Source organism: Colossoma macropomum, unplaced genomic scaffold (assembly GCF_904425465.1).
Source record: "Colossoma macropomum unplaced genomic scaffold, Colossoma_macropomum, whole genome shotgun sequence".
In the NCBI taxonomy this organism is placed as follows: Eukaryota; Metazoa; Chordata; class Actinopteri; order Characiformes; family Serrasalmidae; genus Colossoma; species Colossoma macropomum.
The window spans coordinates 33759813-33783999 of record NW_023494805.1 but is presented as its reverse complement, the minus strand read 5'-3'; the positions used below and the strand labels follow the sequence as shown (position 1 = coordinate 33783999).

At 38.2% G+C, this 24187-nt stretch overlaps 2 protein-coding genes across 19 annotated transcripts in view; one reads left to right on the top strand and one right to left on the bottom strand.

Annotated features, from left to right (window-relative positions):
* Positions 1 to 10273, top strand: part of ank2b (ankyrin 2b, neuronal) — a 104838-nt gene extending 94565 nt beyond the window's left edge. The window contains 5 exon segments of the mRNA XM_036596499.1: positions 5534 to 5617; positions 5954 to 6118; positions 6226 to 6414; positions 6565 to 6656; positions 7237 to 10273. Of these exon segments, the coding sequence (XP_036452392.1) occupies positions 5534 to 5617; positions 5954 to 6118; positions 6226 to 6414; positions 6565 to 6656; positions 7237 to 7492 (786 nt within the window). The 3' untranslated portion in view covers positions 7493 to 10273.
* Positions 10274 to 11058: 785 nt separating this feature from the next.
* The window catches only part of camk2d1 (calcium/calmodulin-dependent protein kinase (CaM kinase) II delta 1), a 95582-nt gene continuing 82453 nt past the window's right edge, over positions 11059 to 24187 (bottom strand). For 4 of the 18 annotated variants that reach the window (XM_036597800.1, XM_036597807.1, XM_036597802.1 and 1 more), the window contains 6 exons: positions 22476 to 22520; positions 21652 to 21700; positions 15932 to 16007; positions 15746 to 15840; positions 14128 to 14370; positions 11059 to 12797 (listed from right to left, as the gene is read on the bottom strand). In XM_036597800.1, the coding sequence (XP_036453693.1) occupies positions 14135 to 14370; positions 15746 to 15840; positions 15932 to 16007; positions 21652 to 21700; positions 22476 to 22520 (501 nt within the window). In that variant the 3' untranslated portion in view covers positions 11059 to 12797; positions 14128 to 14134. Of the gene's footprint in view, positions 12798 to 14127; positions 14371 to 15745; positions 15841 to 15931; positions 16008 to 21651; positions 21701 to 22472; positions 22521 to 24187 lie in introns of all 18 variants that reach the window. The other 14 variants (XM_036597799.1, XM_036597806.1, XM_036597801.1 and 11 more) reach the window with 5 other exon arrangements.

The window sequence follows — 24187 nt, the reverse complement described above, 5'->3', positions numbered from 1 at the left end:
GTAGACCATTGTCTCCAGATTCACCAGTACCAGAGTACTCAACACTGTTGTGTGCGTTAACTCCAGTAATAAGGCATAGATCATCCTCTCTTGAGTCTAGGGCATCAGATACAGATTTTGAATTAAATGTTTTCACTGATGCAGCTTCTTATCATAGACCATCATCACCTGATTCAATGGCATCAGTAGATGAGAGTAGACCATTATCACCTGACTCACCTATTCCAGAGTTTAGATCATCTTTCCCTGAGAATGCACTTCCCGTTTCTGGATATAGATCATGTTCACCTGAATCAATGTGTTCAGAATCTACAGAATATGAATCTTGTTTTGAAGACTTGTTCACTGTTGAGGAGAGACCAGAGTCACCAGATTCATTTATATCAGAAGTTGAAGATAGACCTCTTTCCCCAGACTCTATTCCTGAATACAGGCCTATATCACCTGGGTCACTGAACTTATTATCAGACATTAGAGGGTCTTCACCAGATTCTGTTAGCAGAAGTAGGCCATTATCTCCAGATTCACCAATTCCGCAACACTCAGCATTGTTGTTTGAGTTAGTGCCAGTTATAGGACACAGATCATCCTCTCTTGAGTCCCTGGCATCAGATACAGATTATGAATCAAATGTTCTCACAGATGCAGCTTCTTGTCATAGACCACTATCACCTGATTCAATGGCATCAGTAGATGAGAGTAGACCATTATCAGCTGATTCACCTATTCCAGAATTTAGTTCATCTTTTCTGGAGATTTCTTTGCCAGTTAGTGGATATAGATCATGTTCACCTAAGTCAGTGTGTTCAGAATCTACAGAATATGAATGTGTCCTTGGAGACTTGTTTACTGTTGAGGAGAGGCCAGTATCACCGGATTCAGTGGGATCAGTAGATCAGAGTAGACCGTTATCACCTGACTCGCCTATTCCAGAATTCGGGTCATCTTTCCCTGAGTATACGCTAACACTTTCTGGATATGAATCATGTATACTTCAGCCTGCCATTTCAGAGAAAAATTGTGATTTGGACATTTTTGGAACGTCATCTCCTGATGCTACAGAATCTGTTAATGAACACCAGCTTCCTTCCTTAGATTCACCTCTATCTATGTTTGAGCAAATCAAACAGGATGCAGTAGAATCATTGGAGGACAGATACCTATCCCAGTCACAAACAGTGACTACAAATCTTACACCAGACCCTGTAAATAACATTGACTTTTCAAAAAGTGAAAACCAGACAGTATCTGAAACTATGACCAGTGCTCTGTTCCAAGAGACTGTCAAAATGGTGCCAGAATACAAACTTGTGTACAAAGCTGTTCCTTTAAATCTTAGAGCTAACATATATGACCCCCAATACAAGGGTGAAACATTCTCCCCTAAAACAGGTGTGTTTGAGTATACTGGATGTAGAATGGAAGTTGTCCAGACTTGCAAAATGGACGAGCCTCATGATATCATTGATCAAGATGATTATAAGGTACCATCTGCTGCTCTTGATACTTCACAAATTACTAAGTGTGCACATAAGAGTTTAACCATATCCCATGAATATAATAATCAAACAAGTGAACATGTTAAGGAGAAGTCAGACCTGAGACTTTCTTTACCAGAGTTTATTCAATCTGTAAATGAATTCCAACCTCTCACACCTGATTCACCTACACCGGAGCATATGCCTGCAGTACCTTATGCAATGATGTTTCAGTCTGAAAGTCGACCTTCTTCCCCAGAGTCAGTGTCTTCTATAAATAAATTCAGCAGACTTTCACCTGATTCTCCCATACCTGAATTCTTAGCACCTTCACCAGTTCCAGCTGAACATGAATTGCAGTTATCATTGACAAATGAATCTACTATAGCACAAATATCACCAATAATGTATGATTTACAGACATTTTATTTGACTTCTACACCTTCTGGATACACACACTTAAGGCATCTCCCATCTGAATGGCCAGACATTGAGCAAAGACCACCATCACCTGGATCTGACATATCAGAATGTGATTCTAGATCAGTATCTCCCATTTCAGTCCCATTTGAGTCTGCACTTAGATGTCCATCCCCTGAAGCACTGAGATTAGAAATGCAATCCACTCCAAGTATTACACCAGATTCTCTGATACTTGACAGTGATATCCGCCCAGAATCCCCTGAGTCAGTAACATCTGAAACACAGAGCAAAGATTTGGTTGAACAAACAAGTCCAGCGTTGACAGTGTTTTTAGATAAAGTAGTAAAACAGGGCAACACATCCCACAGTGACGTTGCAGTGCTCCATACTGTGCAATGCAAATCACAAATTGAGACCATCTCGGAATCAGACTACACAAAATCAGAACCTCCAGCAGAGTCCCAGAGGCCTTTCAGTGAAGACCTAAATAGTGACAGCAAACCACTACCCACCTGTCATGAATTTGTCTTAGAACCAGAACAAGGGACAAAGAATACTGAAGCTGATTCAGCAAACATGGAAGTCAAGAGATCATCTGTAGATGAAGACTGTAAAGTCCTTATAAGCACCCAAGAAGACAGTCATGGAATGAAGATGGCCAAACAAGAATTGGAGTTTCAGGACAAGCAGGATCTTGAAGATAAATCTGACTATGCCACCTCCGAACTAGCCTGTCAACAGACCAAAGCAAGGGTAAGAGAGACTTAGCATGTCACTGTACTTCAGTCACAGTTTGTGCCGCCCTGGAGGAATGCTGTAACTTTCGTAACATGATGGAAGGATTGGTTTTTGTTCTTCTGGATCTACTAACAAATCTATCCTAATCGAAGAGCCGTTGATGAGTGTGGATTTTGTAAATGCCAAACATTGATAACAAAAGGTGTTACTGCTTCTGGAAAAGCATGCATGGTTTGTCGTAAAACAATTCTCACTGCCTTTCGTGTGATTTCATGTTCTCTAGAAATAATGAAACTGATGCCATGAGGAAAAACAGCGTGCAAACAACTATCAGTGCATGATCTTCTAGAGGAAACAGTGTAACAAAGTATAGATTTAATTCTTGCTCAAATTCATTTCCCTTTCAGGCTCTGCAAGAAGTTTCAGAAAAGGATATTTCTTTCAAAGCACAACATATAAAAGGGTTAACACTCAATCAAGGAGACTCCTATTCCACTACTTTGCTTAGAGATGCCACTGTTAATGAAGACAGCTCATCAGCAGTCCAAGATCGTAGTAATGTGGCCATTTTAGAGCAAAGGCTAAAATTAGTTGCATCCTCTTTGACAAGTGATGCCATAGAGTCAGCTGCAAGTGACCCAAAGACTTTACCCAGTATACGAGAAAGAAGCACATCTTTGAGTTCTGATTTGGAAAGTGTACATCCTGCGCCTTTCAAGCAATCACTTGAGCAAGCCAAGACAACCTCTGAATTGTATCAAATACATACAACTCCTTTCCAGTTCTATAAGCAAGAATCCCACAGGACAGTGACTCCTAATCTAAGCAGCTCTTCTTCCCCCATTTTAAGGTTTGATTATGCCCCTCCTGATTACACTGATGTGGTTTCAAAGTCTCCAAGCAGTGTGGTGTCACCAACTGATATGAGTCCCCTCTCACCCGTCTTTAGTGAATCATTTTCTGACCAAGCACAATCTACAGATTCACCAGTATCCACTGGAAAGGAGACTGCAAGAGCAGTTGGCTCATTTCAACTTTCTCCAGGCTTCCAGCAAGTTCTTTCTGAATTTGAAAACACATTAGCAGCACTTGGTGGAGATAAGCCAGGGTTGGTCTTTAGTGAAACTTGTTCCACAAGAACTGCTTTGGTTCCTAGTTCTGAGGAAGTGACTAATGAGCTTGAGGTATCTGAACAATCCACAGAACCCACGGATGACATTAGGCTGATGGGTGTTGATCTGAAGGCCAAGCCAGTGTCGGTCTATGCGGATAGTTTAGAGTCAGATCCAGAGTTCTTTGATTGCCGACAAACTTTTTCAGATATATCTGAGCCAGAAATTAGACCAGGAGAGCTCTTAGATGTGCCTGGTGCCATTTACCGAGTTGAGGAACCACCATCCTTACCAAGCACTCCAGACTTTGACTATTTGACTGGCACCTCCAAACAAAAAGAAAGCACACATGTAGAAAAAGAGGACAAAGAACGTCCCATATCTTGGGGCAGTGAAGAGCTTGATTTACCCATTGTTCTTGAACCAGAGGATGAATATGTAGATGAGCATGGTGAAGACATAGCATACCCTTATGGCTATGCAGATGAACACTCCTTTGCTGAAGAGCTACCTCCAAGGGAGGAAGCCCAATTTGATGACGATGATTCTCTAGGAAGGGTAAGCCTTGAGCATGAGTGCTACTATGGCTTGAGCAGCTTGTTTCCCCAGATAGAATGCAGCAATCGAATGGCCCAAGCTAATATTCTGACTTGCGCAAAAGTTGACCTTTTTAATGTTTGTCTGCATGCACACAAATTTAACAAAATATTTCAGAGTAGTGGAACGTTGGATGACCTATGAAACTACTTAATACAATTACCTATGAAACTACTTACTACAATTTATTTATGACAGTGACTTGGAATAGAATGGATTGCAGCTTCTGGATCTGATTCCTTATTGCCTGATTCCCCCTTAACAGTCTTGAAACTTATTTGGTTAACTCTGATTTCCACAGTGCCATTTATTCATGTACCTTTAACCTAAATAATAGTACCGTAGCATTTGGCCTGTTTTAAAAGGCAAAAGATTTGCTGTGAGAACAACACACTTTGGAATAAAAGAGAAAAAAGGAACCTTAGCAGTGCATTGGCTTTGCATGGTGTGATATGCAGATATTTAAGAATTTGCCTTAAGTTCATTCCATATCAATAATGCATCTCCAACCCAACTCTCAGGATATAGCAGAGGAGCTAGGCTTGCTGTCTGATAGTTCAGAGGAAGAGGTGTTGACCACCCGAGTAGTGCGACGCAGAGTTATTATCCAGGTATTTCGTTAGCTGTGCATGTTATAAAATTATGCCCTGTTTTTCAAAATTTAAGTGTGGGGGGCTTTTGGGTCGAACTTGTTAAAGGTTAGTATGGATCATACAGAATTATGTTTTTTGCTTTACTCACTCCAAGCAGTCTGACACCACTCATGTTCAAAGCAAATTTAATGTCCATTTTTTAACAGGCACTTTTCTTTTTGGGGGGTTATCTTTAGATAGGATCCAACCATGCACTGTTATCAGCACTGAGGACTCTTGCTCATAGGTTTTTGTCAAAATTCTATTGTTAGAAACACTGCTAGTTACTGGTAAATACGAGTACCTTGCTTGATGATTAACCAGTACTTGGTTGATGTTAGACAGGATGCTTGATTACAGAAATATAAATGTCTGATTTTGTACTTATTCACATTTTCATGGTTTTCAGATTTGTCTCTAGAGACTTTAAATATTCCCACCATGTGAGGACAAACTGTATACTTTGCACGTTTTAAATGTTTTTCATTGTGTACTATGGTTTCCATCTCCATTGTACAGCATGAGTTAACACTTGTCTTTTGCTTTGGTCTAGGGAGACGATATACCTGAGATCCGCCCCCAGACAATGACAGAGGAGCAATACACTGATGAATATGGAAACATAGTAGTTAAAAAGGTAAACAGTAACAATACTAGATGCTATATAAATACTACATAAATACAATTTTGCTCTTGTCTTTTTCGTTCCAGTTAACACTGGTTTATGTCACTTTCTGTCCCCGTAGTGGCAAAGGACAGAAAATTCCAGCTATCCTTAATAGTAGAATAGTGCAGATAAACATCTTGCAAGTACAATATCCAAGAGTTTGTCATAAATGACAAGCAAGAACAATAACACATAATAAAAAAACATAATAAAAAGCAAACTAATTACTAAACACTTGTACATACAACCTTACTTTTGTCTGCTGTCTAAATTGATACCTTTATGTCTTTTACTGTGTCCAAACAGATCACAAGGAAAATTATCCGCAAGTATGTGTCAGCAGATGGAGTGGAGCGAGAGGAAGTGATGGTGGAGGGAGGTCAGCAAGAAGCTATCACAGTAGATGAGGCTGATGGCTTCTCCAAAGTGGTGAAGAGGACAGTAGTGAGGAGTGGGGGAGATCAGACAGAGGTGTGTGTGTTTTAAGCATTTATTTTCATTTCATTCCAAAGCAAATTATCAAATGCTGTACTGACCATAATATGGTCTGCAATTGTAATTTAAAAAACAAATTTCAGGTGACCTTTTCTGAGCCGCTACCTGTTGGAGGGGCAGCAGCCTCTGAATTTGAAGTAGAGCCTGTCCAAGGTCGGAAAGTCAGCAAGGTCATCAAAACTATGGTAGTACAGGGTGAGCGGATGGAAAAACAAATCGGTGACCCCTTGTTGTCAGGAGATCTCCCCTCAGCAAAAGATGACTTTGAAAAGGTTTGTTGCTGAACTGTGTGAGCTTAGCGCTCTGAATCTTAACGCATCCTAATCTTAAACAGCAATATTATTTTAACAATGAAATTTACATATTTTATTTTTTTTCAACAAAGCTGAAGTACTTTTTCATATTTGTTTTGTCATGTCTAGGCTTTGAGTTATGTAGGTGGCTTTGAGAAAGTGCACTTGCCTCATTTAGTGGAGAAAGAGATGGTGAAGGAAGATGGATCTGTGGTCAGAAGGTCTGGATAGTGGCTTGATTTTGTGTGGTTTATGGCACTGAATAACAGATGATACATTAAATTAGGGGAATATGTGCTGCTGGTATGATTTTAACATATAGAGCTTTAACACCTGATGAGCATGTTTGAGAATTAATAAAGCAAAAAAGCCCTACTCAAGAATAGCTGCTACACAGCCACGACAGAATTAACCTGTTTTTATTAACAGAGCGTATATTGCATTTTTCTAGTTCATCAGTTTTGTTATTATTCAAAGGCCCTTGAGGTCACAGTACAAAAAAACTATGGCTGGGATGATGAGCAGTTTTGAAAAATTGCAATGAAATATCATTTAGAAAAATGGCCCTGTCAATAACCTAATACAATAGTAATCTGTTCAAATCTGTCTGGAGAAATCAAATCTAGAGTGTGCATTGTGCTGGTGTGTGTGAACTGAACTCATCATTAACCTTAATAACATGTCTTTTCTATGCATGGTTTTAGTCATTTCAGAGCAAAAAGAAGACTGAAAGAATGGTGTTAAAATAGAGAGGCAAAGTGTTCTTCCTAAAACTTCTCGTTTGTGACTATTCGTTTGTAGGGCTTGCATGAGAAAGACGCGCACTCAAAAGAAGACAGTGGTGAAGGACGGCCAGAGCAAACACACGCACCTGGAGCGACTGGAGGACACTCCGGAGGCCCTGCGACCTGATGCCCTTCAGCAGCATCTCCACCAACTGCTCCAACGCTACTGCACACCAGAAGTGACAGAAGAGCCGGAAATGGGGGCAGTGGCAGAGGACAAAGGGAAGAGGGAGGAAAAGCGGGACACAAACGACAAATTTTCTACTGCGTAGTCAAATTCTAATTATGCTTTGCATTTTTTTGCGCTGTTGTGGCACGTATCCCAAAAATCTCGGCACAATATCAGATTGTGACCTTCGCCCCCACCCAGCCCTTTTTGTTTTTCGATCATTTACTCCACCCTATGCTCTAAGCTATCTTTCCTGTTTCAGAACCCCAGCTTTTGGAGTTCTATGTTCTCCATTGCAAAATGGTACATTTTGTTATGGTTCTGAGTATTTTTGTTTGTTTGTTTTTGTTTTTGGATGTTGTCATAGTTCCCACGTGACCAAAGATAGCTTTATCTTGCTCTTGCTGATAAGTCTAGCTTCGTTGTTTTATCATTTGTTGGCTATTGTGGTAGAAAATCTAAACATTAAACTTCACAAAAGCATCATCTTGGACATTAAACAGTTTTCACAGACCTCTTTCTGCAAGAGAGTTGAAAATAATGGGACACATGTAAATATTAGATAAAATGTATCCACTTTGAATGGAAAAAGGAAAAAAAAAGCTGCAGCATATACCTGCACTGTCTGCATACCTGCTGTACAACTGCACCAAATGCACTACTGCAATTAAACATGTTACAAATTATTTGCTCTAAATTCTGTCCAGGGGCTTCGGATAACTGACTGTCTGTGACTGGGGGCATGTTTACTGCATACCACGAACACAGGTATAACGTGGACAGTATTGAGACGATGTAAAAATTGAATGAATGTCATTGTGTAGTTCTCTATGATACCAGAATGAGCTTGAGTAATTTGTATTTAGTACAAGTGTGAAATCACTATCACCGCTCCACTCTCATGGTGGTCCGAATGCTAGATTTTGACATGCTTGCCTTTAATGTGCATTTAGAAAGTCATATTGAATGAAAGCTTAGAGAATTCTTCCCAGCTCATGCTCTTTGATTTTGTTTTTGTTGGTCTTTCGCATATTTTCATGTAAGGCCACAACAGCTTTTGCACGGTGGACTCGGTCTGCCCTATCTATGTACAGTGCGTGTGTGTGTGTGTGTGTGTGTGTGTGTGTGTGTGTGTGTGCCTATACGTGTGTGTATGTATGCATTTCTTCACCATGTTAACCTCCAATCACAATACTGCTGCCCCCTTGTCTGCATATATGAAAGTAGCCATCATTAATGTTACATTCTTAATTTAATCCACAACATTCTTTGTGCTGTCTAATTTTACGACCTTCACCATTATTTAAAGGATGGATGTTATTAATCAGTAACTCCCAGAAAGACTCTTTGTGCTTGTGAGCTTGATCTTAATTCCTTCCATATTAGTGGCGCACTTACAAAATCAATATCGAGGGTTTCGGAGCACTGTGAACACGGCTCGTCAGATTGAATGAAGGGGGGGAAGAGAATGTGGAGTTGGTTTTGGTTTTATTTGCTTTGTTTTTATTTCTGATGTTCCAAATGGTGTAAAATAAAGAAAGTGGTAATCTCACATCAACGCCATTTTCTTAAGTATTTTACCATGGTTGCATGTCTTAAAATGATTTTTGCTTCTGGGCCACAAATGACAGATTCTAGGCCACTTTCCCAGACCAATATCTGGGAAGCTGGCAGTGGGTCTTTTTATGAGTCTGTCTCCCAAACAGGGATTGAGTCTAGTACTGAACTAGCATCGCGAATGGAAATTCTCCACTGAAAGGAAAACATAGATCCAAAGGCTATTCTCAATCCCTGTCTGGGAAACAGACACTATTAGTAAGACAAAATAATCAGTCAAAACGAAATAATATAGAAATTCAAGTAAAGCTGAAAGTAATAATTTGTGGAAGCATCGAGTACCTAATATATTCTACTGGTTCAAAAGATACCAGGTATAGTTTTAGACTACAATACAAATAAAAACATTCAAAGATCTTTTTTTAATCTCTCTAAGTTCTGTGGCAAGGAAGTGGTGAATTTCTGGTTTCATAATTTTGACAGCCTTGAAACAAATAGCAGCATCATGGCTATTCACTTTTAAACAGCATACTGTACAATCTACTGAATCTAATCAATCTATCACTGCTGGTTACTGAATTCAGTGGCACTTGCATGATATACTTTATCGACATATAAGAAAAGAACTGCATACTTCTAACCTAATGTGAGCTTTCAAAATAACCTTCAGTCAACCTGTTTATGCCTATAAAGGTAATGATTTTAGTGAATGCAGTAGTAGCAATGTTCATTTTTCATATCTGCAGTGGTCATTTTAACACTGGTGGTGCCGATGTTCCGAAAATATAGACAAAACATTACAACAAATGAGAGATGTAGACAGAATATGTCCCTTTTTATGGGAACGCATCAACTTGCGCTACATTTCTGTTATTTTTTGTTAATTTGCCCACAGAGAATGTATGTGTGAGTGTTTGTGAAGTTCTCAGTGGTTTTCATGATGACATTATCCTTTTATAATGGACAAGTAGCATGCGCACTGTTAAGCTGTTCTTGAAATTTATTTTAAGCTTCAGGAAAAAAAAATCCAAATCTTGTGTAATTCATGAAATCAAGAGGGAACGCTGAGTTTCTGATTAGAGACTACTGAGTCCAGGACATTTACTGTTTGATAATGTTCAATTCTAAATGCTCTCTTGTAATCAAAAATGAAATGAAGGCAAATTAAAAAAAAAAAACACATTTTGTTCCCATGTTGGTGAGAACTACATACTTAAGACCATCTATGGAGGCATGCATTAATGACCAAATGAATAATCAATACAACTATAGCAGCTGCAGTGTGTAAACGAGAGATAATAAATTGAACATGTAGTTACTGCAGTGATTCTGGAGTTTTTTCTGTGCCTGACAATCGCCCTGTATTATTTTTTTCTTTTTGGTAAATTGACAATAGTTTTCCAATAGAACTTAGCAGTACAGGGGCCATATCCCTAGTGTTTGAACATAGTTTGATTAAAAATAAGTATATTTGATATAACTTAAGGTAATGCTTTCTGTTACAGTCCCTTAGGTTCTAGATATTAATCAGGTATGTGGTACAAATGCCAAAGTACTAGATAACTGTTTTGTGTAAAGTGATGATAATTCCCAAGACTCACTAAATTACACTGAAATGCCCAAAACGTTCTAGGTATTTACTAAGTAAGTTAGAGATACAAACTCAAAGGGACCAGGTAATTATTTGGGTTAAAATCATAGCAAGTAACTAGACTGGACTAACTATATTACAGTATAACACCACATATTTAAGCAATAAAGGAAATATGAAAACAGGTAAATTCCAGGTAGTTATTATGTCGGAAAGGTGAACCAAAGCAGAAACAATAAACAAACCTGAATCTGGGCTGAGAGGTGGTTTGTATTTGCGTTGTTTCTCCAAATCACCCAATTCTAGAATATTTTACCATGTCTTTTCTCATTATTCAGTGTAAATTAATCTGACCATCTTGAAACTTACCACCATGTTGTCAAATAATTACCTAGTACACTTACCTGGTTAATACCTAGAACTTAAGAGGCTGTAAAAGAAAGTTTTCCCTAACTTATTAAATGTGCTTAACTATTCACCACATTCACATATTTAAGCGGGTTAAAGAAACAGCCATCACATCATATTTAATTGATATTTTTATTGATATGTCCTCTTGATGTTAGAATATTTGTACTCTCACTTTTTGTACAAGTTTGTATCATTTGGATTTGTTTCTTAGTTCGAAGTCACAGCAATAAAAGATAAAGATGGGAACGGCTTGGGGCTTATAAAACATCTAAAGAAAAGAAAATACAACAGGCTAAACTCCTCTATAATCCCTGTTTCCATAATGGAAACTGAATCCTAAATTCAACACTGAAAAATTAAACAATTTCAGATTGATAAATAATAATAATAATGATAAACCACTAAGTTCCCAATTCAGTTTTCCTTCTTAAGAAGTCAAACGAAGCAGAGAAGAAAAATGATTTGAAAATGTGATACACAAGTCAGATAGTTCATATTGGCTAATCTGCAAATAAACTGTTAATCTCTCTAAAAATGTTCCTAAACAATCCTTGTTTGTGCACATTTCAGCACTATTAGTAATTCGATTTTGTGTTGACTGTAGTTGCAACATTTTAAGTATTCTGAAGCCAGTTTAGTGTAATAACTAAAGCACTGTTTTAAATGGACATGCCCAGATAATAAAGCATAAACATTTTTATTCTGCTTGACCCTACATAAAAAAATACCACAAGATGAACATGATACTGAGAAAGAACAACTGCAGAAGGAAAAATGATAATGAGCTAATATGCATGCAGCTAAAGCTAATTGATCAAAGACTGAAAATTGCAGAGAAAGAGGAATTTTCGAGAATACCGCATGAGTGATAGTCCACAATATAAAAAAAATCAAAACAAATCCATAAAACTCTCACAATACATGAATGAAATAAAATCATGATTGAACAGTTTCATGTTCATTGGTATAGTACATAGGTCTGTTACATTCTTTATTACAAATATTTCCGTTTTTCTACGGTGTTCGTGTGATAAAGTATCGGCGAACACATACACAGAATAAAATAGAATAAAAGTAGCAAACTATACGCTAATGCGTTCCCTTTGTCAGTTTCACACGTCACTGATGCTAAACCCATTAGAACCCTAGCGAACAGAACAGAACAAAGCTTGCAAACTAAGATCACGGTAAACTGTCAACACTCTAAAGGATAAAGCAGGAATAGCACTTCACAACTTCACAAAATGCTTACACGTCACCAAAAACAAAAGCAAATCATGTTCGTCTGATCAAATTTTTTTCTGGCATATTGCACTTGAAACTAGAAATATAGAAAAGCACTGACATAAACGAAACTGAAGTGACTGAGATACGCTGTTAGCCATATCCTTGAGGTGTCACTGACAGATATCGCACTTAGATTACTTTAATATGATCCTTTTAGACGTGCACGCTCTTGCTAAACTTTCGTTGTAATCGTGATTACAGAGATCAAACATTTCCTGATGAACCCTTTCACCCTAATATAGATTTATATATCAACACAACTGACACCCTATTTTCTCACCATAGAAAATCTGAACATTTGAAAAAGATAAAAGTAGACTTAATGTCTTATGAGAAGAACTTGTGAATAGTACTCAGTGCACACACATGAACACACACACGCAGACACACACATCCTGATACAAAATGATAATTATTCTCCACCTCCGTCCAGCAGTGACGATATGTAAACAAGACTCGTAAGGTAGAGAGTGCGACGGATGGGGTTTGGGTGTAGAACACACTTGGTGGGCAGGACCGAAGCTCATCTAATATGAAGTGTCTTCTTTTGAGGCCTCATTAACTGGGAAAACGTTATTTCCATACTTACAGCTAACACACCAAGTAGCATTTCTTTGTGAATGCAAATATTTAAAGGTTTAATGAAGTCAGCGTGGATAAATTTAATATTGTGACATTAATACTGTGACTTTTGTGTAAAAGTTTAGGAGACATGATTGTTCCAGTCAGAGGAAAACTTTAAGGTTACTTAAACTGCTTGAGGGCTGCTACATATATAGCATATAGTTGATCACCACAAACATCAATTTGATTAGGGCTTGACAACAAGTTTGCTGACACCGATGCAAAGTTTAAGGAGCTAAAAATTCAGATAACATATCATCAGCAAAATTAATAACGCTATAGTTATATTTTAGGTTAGAACTTTATACTCTAGTTTTAGTTACACAGTCCTTTATTCACTGATACACAATGAGTTCTCAGTAACTTAAACTTTGATTGCTTATACAGACACATCAGGTGATGAACAATGACACACCTTAGCCCCCTCAAACCCTCCCTCACCCCTATCTAAAGCATACTTACAAGAATACTTATGACAAACACCAAAACATACACATGAAGAGGGAGAAAGGGATAAACAAACAGACAAACAAAACGTGTGACTGTGCCATGCTACTGGAACTCAACACCACACTTCTTAAACTGAAACAGACAACAGAAACTCACATTCTTAAATACTACAAACACTGCAGCACTGGGGGTGAAGCTACCCAGAATTCTTTGCAGTTTTGGTTTCTGTTCAGTACCTCTTATTTTTTTATTTTTCATCACTGCTCTTTTTTTTTTTGTGTGTTGCGTTATTCTCATGCATTTTCTAACAATGTTTTTTGCATACCAGCTCATCGGTTTAGCCAGTACTGCAGTGACACAGTTAAACAGGGTGGGGGGTGAGTCATGTTAGGCGACAGCAGCACAACTGCTGAAGGTTCTGCCTCACTGGGGAAACTGAATCTTAACACCATGACCAAAAAAGTCTTGCACTGTTTAACTACTGCTGATAATACAGCAGGTCACCAATATTGGCAGATACTGTCAGGCATCCCATAAACCAGTCAGACTCTAATTTTGACATGTTTTTTCTGTATTTAGAAAAGAGCAGAAAATCCTCTGATTCAAAACACACTTATAATAGAATCCAATGTGTTTTGAGTCACAGGTTTCCTCTTTTCTAAGTACAGAGTACCAGGTAGTCCATGGTAAATAACTGCATGTCAGAGATGCAGCAGACAGAGATCAGGCTGAAAAATGCTGGAACATTCTTTTAAGACAGGCATCATAAATGAGATTCAGACAGGTGCAATATCAATCACACCAAAGCATACACGTACAGAGGACTCACTTGGTGGGCACAGTTGGTGAGCCGGAGCGGTGGAAGTGAATGTTCTGCCACTTGCTGTCACGGCGATGCCACACACGGGTCTCCTCTGACTGCATTGTACGAGGCATGTTGTTGGCGTCTATGTACTGAGTGAGCCTGATGTAAGCTATGCAGGCCGCATCCTCTCCAATCAGGTGCACGTGAGGATTCAACAGGATTGTGTGGATAGTACGCCTGTGGCTTTTGGAGAGAGCTGGAAAGAACAATATAATGCTGCATTATTAAAGCTGACAGTTACATAGAACATGTGTTTGTATATACATACATCTTTCTTTATTACGATGTACACAATCATTCAGTTGCACACACAGCATGTATATCTCCACAGAAAAGCACTGTCAATAGAACGGGACACTCTGAACCAGCCGCTCATGAGCCTAAGACCATGCCAAGTGCCAAGCATCAACTAGAGGGGCATAAAGCCCGCCAGCACTGGTCAGTGAAGCAGTGGAACTGTGTTCTCTGGGGTGATGGAGCTCCACCATCTAAAAGTGTCTGCTGCCACTGCTGTCTGCTATACATGGTGTGAACGTATCATGGTGATATGCTAAACTCAATGTTAATGTACACCGTAGTCAAAAACATTTTTCCTTCTCGTATAAAAAGTTACCACTTTGGATAAACAAGGCATCACACAGATTCTGTGTTAACATTGGCTTCAATATTTAGTGGCTAACCAGATACTCTGCTTTACCATGAAGGTGCTGTAAAGCAATTTAAAAGATTGATATGAAGTACATCAGCATAGCTGCTTCTGTGGGACACAATGACAGCACTTTATTTTTTTTGCTGCCGCCATTTTATATTTTTCTGCTGCAACCGGCAGTTTCTGTTATATGAAGTTTAGGCAAGCATAAAACAGCCTGAAACAACTTACGTAGGAAAAGGAAAAATGTAAAGAGGCTGCAGTTTCACATTACATAGCGACTACAAAGATGTTTTAAGGCATTCTCAACTTCAGGCTACTTTTCTAAAAAGCCTGTCCTATAGTTCTCCTAATTTCTTAAGAGTTTCCTCCATTTCCCAGGTTTAGCAGTTTCCTTATATTAGTTTCTCTTTGACTCAGCATAACAACGTCGGCAGCAAAATGGCTCCTTTTGTCAACGGTCATTGGTAATTGTGACTCGCCTTGATGACAACACAAGTGTGTGGTTCATGTAACTGGTAGTACTATTTAGTAAATTGGTAGCCAGATTGCTATGAGCATGCTGAGGAGGGCTGTGTGCTAAAGTGCGTTTCTGCTAAATCTGAATTTAATCAATATTTTGGCAATTATAGTGCTGTCCAAACTTTTTCTCTCCCTTTTTGTTTAATAAATCAAATTGCCCATTAACTCTTTTTAACCATTCACGAGTAAGTGAGCAGGAATAAGTGGAGTGATAGATGATTCGATTTTTAAAGAAGTGAGAAACTGTAAAAAAGTAATTTTCTTGACCATCCTGCGAAATGTGGCACAGGTGGTCACCCTATGCCTACTGTCACACTTTTACACCTGTACAAAGATAAAGCACTACACCTTCAGAGCACTCCCTTTGTTTGGTGAAGTGAATATTTCAGTGATGCCTTACAGTTCTCAAAGTAGAACCTGTGGAAATCCGTTCCCTCCACCAGATTCCCCAAAGCCTCCGGTTCAAAGGAGGTCAGGCCAGGGTCACAAATCTTCCTGTGAGATAATCAGAGGGTACAAGGTGTTTAATACCTGAAAGGATATCAGTATCAGTATTTTTAAAGATAGTTTCAAAGTGTGCACTCACGTATAAGCCTCAAAATCTCCGCTGTTGATGGCCTCGATCAGCTGCTCAGTCACTTTGATAATCTCCTGCTTCCGTGCTAAAACAAAGAGAGAACAAGGAGAGATCTTTTGGCTTTAAAACATAAAAAATAAAATGTAATAAAAGTGCCATGGCAGGATGCTTCTCCAGACTGGCACAAGAAATACAACAAAGCGTTCAGTTCACGCTTTTAGATTGGTTTGGGGACCTTGGGGACACTTTCAGCTGCTTTACTTTACTTGCTTGTCATTAGGCCACCTCTAATTACAATGAGAAAGAGACTTTAACAACATTTGGCCCTAAGCACATTGGGGGGAGTGTGTGTTAGCAAAAGCAAAAGGTGGCAGTGACAAACATCCAACAGGCTGGCAAATAATCCAAAGGTCCAAGAATAACATCAAAGCTTGTTATGAAATCTGATTGTGTGCGCAAATGTGTACAACCAAACACCTACAATACTAAACCAAGCATCAATGTATTGTTCAAAACTCTGAATCTGAAAATCAGTTATCAAAGATGATAAATGTGTGTAAATACTTATAATCATTATAAATGATAATTATAAATATTTAGAAAAATGCATTACATTTTATAGCCACGCTTACAGTGTATTGTAAGTAGTGTTCATTACATGTTATTATCGTCAGTGACAAAGAAACACTTACATAGTGCATTATGACCTGCCTAGTCATAAACACACTGAGCCATGCCAGGACTTCTTTTAATAACATATGACATGCAATGGAATAATAGTTTATAGTCATTTTCAAAGTATTGTATTTTGATTGTATTGAGAGCTCTTTGCAAGCTTCAAATGACAGTCTTAAAAATCTTATCATTTTGAATAAAGATTATTAACAGACATAACTAAATTATTCTAACTTATAAGTTGAATTTGTGAGCTATAAGTACAGCGATACAAGTTAAACTAAATGAAAATGCACGTGTTTAGGACTAGGCAGGTCATAACACACTGCATACTATGAAAAATTTGTTTCATAGTTTCAAACTGAGTTTCTTCTGCACAATATAACGTTTATAATGCATTATGTTCACAATTCATAAAGCATAATAAACATGCCTATAAAGTGTGAGCATTTATAGCTACATGTAATGCCTTATGAATGCATTATAACCTGTTATTAATGTGTTTACAGTATCATATTGACTTCTACTCTGCAACTACCACAATCTTCCAAAAATGTCCTACTGTACGAAATATTGAAAGGAATTTAAATGACACTGTAAAAAAGGAAAACCATATCACACATAAATATATGTGACTGTATTTGTGACTGTACTAAACTGAGTATTATGCCATACTGCAGACTTTTTATACATTTGTTGAGATGTCACAAAATTTCAAATTCCCAAAAAAGGCAGACCTGACAGGCATTATAAATAAGCTTTGTCTGTAATGAAATCAATGAAAGCATCACTGAAAACAATGCAACATATTAATAAAAAAAATGTTAGTAACTGTGCTAACCAGAAACACTCACACATGCACAGACACACATATACATGGCATTGATACATTGAGGGCATTGATGCCCTCAAACACAACGAAGACTGTTAAGCTCATTAGCATGAGGCTGATCCAAGACTGGCAGTCCAGGTCTCAATGGTGCAGTTCTGACACTTGCCACCAGAGAGCAGTCACACACAACTCTCAAACCCTCAACACTACTGACTTGACATCTTGTGTTTAGAGTAACTTTATTCATGAATAAAACGCTAACTTGCATAGTTCACACTAAAGTGTTTACACCCTGTTGCCTGGTCAATGAATTGTATTATATTTAGTTCATTAATGTTTATTTTAGGCAGATGAGGGAAAAAATGAGTCAACTATTATGAAACGTTTAGACTTCAAATGTTTTTGCAGACAAAACTGTGAAGAGAGAAAAACTACTCTCATCATCAGGCACCCTTTCCAGGTCTGAAGTCAATGCCTTGATCAGTCCAACCAACACTTCCCAGAACTGATGTGCCCATGCTTTGCTCACAATTGTCTTCTTTCTTAGCAACTGTTGCTAGGTTGGACAAGCTTTACAAGACCACTGGCAAAACTGTCAAAATATCTAAATTTTAAAATGTCACTCATTTCAAAAAATATTTGATTTGTATGTGTGCAAAAGGTCACACTCCTAAGACTAATGTTAGCAGGGTGGCACATTTTCAGCATGACTAGTTCAGCCCAGATCTGTAGCATATCATTTTAAACTGAACTCAACGTTACCTAGCAAATCTAAAGTCCAGCCTAAATTCATTATAATGAGATTACTGTCAGTGTTGTGTACATCTTGTCCAACCTCGCCACTGTTGCTATAAAAGAACACATCTGTGGGCGGAGCATGGATAGGTCAAATGAATTTACTTCCTCTCTTCCCTCTGACACTTACACTGTATGGCGATGTGGCTCTGGAGTGGCTGAGGCCTTTTGAGAGCGGGCTTTGGGTTAAGGCGCTGGCCACAATGGGCAGCTGAATTGACGTAAAGAAATGCCAGAAAAGCGGAGAGGAAGACAAACAAGTAAACGGCCAGGAGCAGTTTGAGTGTGTAGTTACACCACACTTCTGCTTCTGGCCATGCTCTAGGGAGGTACCAAAAGGAGGAGGAACAAGAAGAGGAGGAGGAAGAGCGAGAGCGCCCCCGTTGGATCCTAGAAATAGCCATCAGACGTCGTGCTAGCCAGGTGAGTGAGGAACAGATCATGAAGGGGTTGAGGGTACATGGTGGTGGTGGAAGATGGGTCAATGGAAATATTTCATAAATTTGTACATGGAATGAGGATCAAAAGCAAAAAAAAAGGGAAGGAAAGAGAAGAAAACAAAACAAGACAAAAGGACTGAATGAGTGAAATGAAGTGATGTAGAGTTTGTTTCCAGAGCCCCCTCTGAAAACAAAGGAAAACAGTGAAGCACAGGAAAAACATGGCAAAAAGAGGTGAATTAAAATGGCTTTCCCTATACCATCAGCTGTGGAGTTAAAGTCTTAAAAGTGTTTCAGGCAGCAGCCAAATTTGTATTTACAGCAGTACAGTGCACAACTTCTTATTTATCTTATTTATTAGCTTGTTGGCAAGTTTAAAATGGGATTGTACATGACTTCAGTTGGATAACCTTCAGTTAACTGTTTACACGGTTTACTTGCTAACTGGTTAATTTGCTAGCATGTTAACATGAAACTGTACGGTCCACTTATTTGATATTTGATCTATTTGATAACTTCCTTTACATATATAACATTAAGTTAAACATTCTCAGCTTGCTGGCTAACTTCATAACATGTTAGCATGAAATAATACTGTCCACTGAAAAGGGAATTATACATGCACCAGGTTATGTACCCAGCTGGGTATATAATCTTAAACTAACTGTTTTCATGGCTAGCTTGCTAGTTATCTAACTTGAGAACATGTTAACACAAAAGCACACAGTCAGCTGAACAGGGGATTATATATGGCCCAGCTTGGTGATAACCAATATATAACCTTGAGCTAACTTAACAAGGCTAGCTTGTTAGCTGGGTAATCTGCTATCATGTTAGAATGGCACTGCATGGTCCATTTAATATGGGGTGGTACATGCCCCATTTTGGTGACTACCCTTGGGTAAAACTAGTTAATTTGCTAGTATGTTGGCATTAAATTGTATGTTGACTATGCTTGTAGTGAGTACACGGTCCTTAAATATAAACAGACACTAACCCAAGACCAATGGTCTAGTGTGGGACTCATTAATACTGAAACTGAAAGCAAAGAAACAAACAGTAACACTAATAATGAATCAATGAACAGTGACAGACACAACAGACTCAATCCAACAGGACAGGGAATCCCAGAAGACAAAGATGTCCACATCAGAGAATCTTATCTGTTATCTTTCCTAAGGCTACTATTTTATATGTGGCCAGATTATTAATTTCACAACAAAATTAGTTAGTCTGCTTCTGCAGGTATGTGCCAAAGTACCGATTTTACTGACTGGGGTAAAAATCTTGACAGTTTGACAGAGAGAATAGAAGGGAGAAAAGATGGGACCCTTTCAATTTTTTTCTATGTATTTTTAGAGGAAGTGGCTGTTGGCAGTAGTATTTAACGAAAACAAATGATCCTGTTTTGTTGGCTGCCTCATTGAGCAGACTGTTCACTAATGACTAGACTGAGATTAAGGCACCTTGATCCTTCCTCACTTACGCTCTCTTTCTTTTTTCCCTCCCACACACAAACACAAACACACTACTGCTTGGGGTGATTTCAAAGCATTGTCTTATAATGACTGCAATAATGGCAGAAGAAAAAGCAATAGCTCTCCAACGGGGAAGCCCAACATGAGAAAAGGACAGAGCATGGAACACTGCATTGCGAGAAGGCATCAGTAAACTTAAATCTCCTTAACAGGCTCGCTGACAGTGCTTCAGTGGTATGATGTCAGTCCCTTTAGCTGATACGTTTAGGATTCATGCATCACTGTGCCACCATACAACACTCCTTCACAGATAAATGACATTAGAGGGAATATGAATGTTCAAATGAACATTACTTACAGGAAAAACAAATGGATTCTAAAGGTTAAATCTAAAGACTGGCCTGTGTTGTTTTGACCAAAATAATTAGCTTTTTTCTGATTGATAGAAGGTTCATATGCATATTACAGACAGCTGTGATATGCATTTCTCAGGTCAATCTCACACTAACACTTAACAAACAGTATACTGTACAGCCCTACACTGTATACTGACAGCTACATGGTGAACCAATTTGGTGTTCAGGGACCAACTGAAACCTTAAACATAAAATGTATTACAATTCTTAACTGCATTTTAACATGAATAACACTAACTCAGTGCTGAGCTAGCCAAATTTTGCTTGGAAGAGGTCTACATTCAGATCCAGACTGTATATACCTTTCAGAATCATTAATGCTTAAAGGTATATATACACATTTCGTTGCAACATATACTGCCTTCAAGATGACGTCTTTTTCAGGGACCTCCATGCTTATTTCAGCATGACATGCCAACCCATGTTCTGCATGTCACAACAGCCTGGCTCCCACTGAAAATGTGTTGTGCATTACAAAGAACTAAATGATTCAGACAAACGATTAAGAATGGATTGAGAAGAACATGGAAAATGGTTAGTAAAAAAAAGAGACAAGCCACTTAATGAGCGGTCACAAATTTCAGTACAGATATATATATAAAAGCATTGAGTGAGTGTTGCATCCTCTGCGCAGCCACCTGCTGAAGAGCTGCAAAGCTGATCTGACTCTAAATAGAAAGGGAGAGTCTCTAAAGCACTGATGCCTTAAAGCCCCAAACTGATATTAATGCAAATGGGAATAGAAGGTTTTGCTAACAGAAATGCAGCTGCTTTCAGAGAACAACAACAATGCTACTCCGTCCACTGAAACATAGCAGTGTATGTTACTTTGCACAACATTTAGAGCCAGCCATATTCATGTTTAAACTATGATAAACAAAAATCTAATCATAGGGAAACATTCACTTTTTTGGCCATGTCAAGTTTTGTGTCAAAAAGCCATGTCTTCACTTCTAATGTTCATGAAAACCACAACTTAAAGTTTATATAACCAGTTAAAAACCTGTTTTGGAATATTAATAAATATGAGATTCACTGAAATTTTGCCCATGTGAAAGTACTGTACCACTTCAGTGTTGCAAATCTACTATACCTTTCACATCCTCATCTTCTATGGTGGTGTTGGCACTCTCTGAGGATTCCTAAAAGGCAAAAAAGGTGAAAGTTAATGAAGTTCAATTCAAATCTGATTTTTTTTTTTTTTTACATCATTTTCACATTTAAGTTTAAACTGCCAAGGACAGCAACAAACTGAAAAACAATGACTCAGAGACGCAGAACTAACCATCAATGTATGGGCCTTTTAAAGGATAAAACTCTTCAAATGTATGTTTTATCACTTTTATCCTATTGACTTCTTGTTATGAGGAATGAAGAATCAAAATAACATCTACTGAGAGAGCATTATTCTTAGAAACTGACCTGAAGCTGTTCAAGCTTTAACTAGTCCACATTCTTCCCCAGATACATTAAAAATGTCCTTTAAAGACCTGCCACACTTTCTCAAAAGGTTTTAATATTGCCCCATGAAGCATGCCACAAAGTATACACACCATGCAGAAATGTTAATATACAAAAAGCATCAAAACATGCAGGAAAAAGCCTCTCCAACACAGGATTCTATCAGCACACTACCACCCCATTTTCATTAAAAATGCATGCACAGCTTATTTTGGAGCACAGAGTCATTGATATTGCTGTATATTGTGAGACATCCTCTATTCCAAAATATCCATTCCCCTCATCAGCTTATAATAAGGAAACCATAATGAATCCTCTGGTGGGACTGACTGAATAGAGTCCTGTTTGCAATCCAGCACAATGATATAAATCCAATCCCGAGCTCCCAGTGAACTCTAGCTTTAGTGAGGTCCACCCTTGAGCACACCAGAGCACACCCATTTATATACTTAATACCTTGTTTCCATCAGTTGGATTGTGGATAACGGTAGTTTGAGGCTCCTGATCAAGAGGTACGGAGAAAAAAGGAAAAGAGTAAAGAGGAAAGACTTGAGTGTTACATTCTGGTACATAGAAAGGTAAAGATTAAAGGTCACCAAGCATTGTTTTAAATCTCTATGGTCATTAATAACCTTAGGGTAAAAACAATGGTTTTAAACCCTAAAGGCCTGTTTGTGGGCCCACGCTTCAGTTCCTCAGGCTCAAACACATAGGTTACATATTGGCTTTACACTACTTAATAATTCATATAAGTTACTGAATAATAAGTTTTAAGATAAACAAAATAAAAATACATAGGGTTCAAGGGGTTACAGACAAAGGCCCTGACAGTATCAGGAGAAATCACTTTAGATAAGAAGAATATCTCTGATATTTCAGGTGAAAATGTTCCCGAAGTTCCCGAATCTACAGAATCTGAAACAAAAGAATGGATGGCATTTTAGCCAAATGAACAAAAGATCTCTCTTCAAACATGCTTGGTGGTCTTTAGAAAAAGAGGAACACAATGGTTTAGATATTATGACAGGAATGATGAGGAAAGCAAGAACGACTATAATATGTTTGAATCAGGGCAAGGTTAGAGGGCACTCTGCTGAAAAATGTATACCTAAAGGACACTAGTTTAAGGCATGCTAATACAATCTTAACCCAACTACAGAACAAGATCTGGGAATCACTTCAAATGAACCAAAACATTTGTATCCTTGAATGTTAGGTTAGAGGTTACAGAAAGAAAGGAAATACTGGAAACACCTTCACTTTAACCCAGCTTACAGTAAAACTGTAAAACTATGAACTACTAAAACTCACCAACATTAACCTTGTTTACATGCACACAACATCCAGACAAAGCTCTTAGTCAGTCTAAGAAACTGGAACGAACTAAGACATTTATGAGAGCTGTATTAAACACTAGTCCACTTACAGTCCAGTTTACATGCACACCAGTAGAGTCGTTACAATGGTAAACACGCCCCTTCTTGACACACCAATCTAGTTTCTTGCCATTGATATCAACCCTTTCATATTTTGTCATTCATATTTGTTTCGGTGTCATACAGCGGTCGTCACGTGTGGAAGTGTTGCAAAATGTCTGAAAAGAGTCAGTGGAGTGATTTAAGCACTTATGAATGTTTCTCGAATAGGTCAAACAAGTAATTAATCTGACCATGACAATCAAACTACATGATCATGTCTTAAGACTAGCAGTTTTGGTTAGACTAATATCGAAGCACTGGTGTGCAAGTAAACTTAGTTTATGCTATACATGTGCAAATGCATATAAGTGCAAAGCACTTTCTTCTTATAGTCTTTAAACTGAGAGCAGACATTTCTTATAGACCTGTTAATACTAGTACTATATAACACTATAAGAACACTAAGTGATAACTTGGCCTCTGCTACAGTAAAGGAAAAGAGTGTCAGGGTCAGGACAGCTTGCTACCCTAAAGGAACTTTACTGCATGAGAAGAGTCTACTTGAGGGAACAAGAAAAACATTTCTTATTTGCTTCAATGTCCAATGCTGCGAAGATTACATTGTACCACAATAACAAACAGGTGTGAAGAGAAAGCAAAAAAATGCAAGTTGATGACTACAAATTTACGGATGAATGCACAACTACAAAAAATGCTTTGCCAAAGTTGTACTTGAACTTGAGCTGGTCT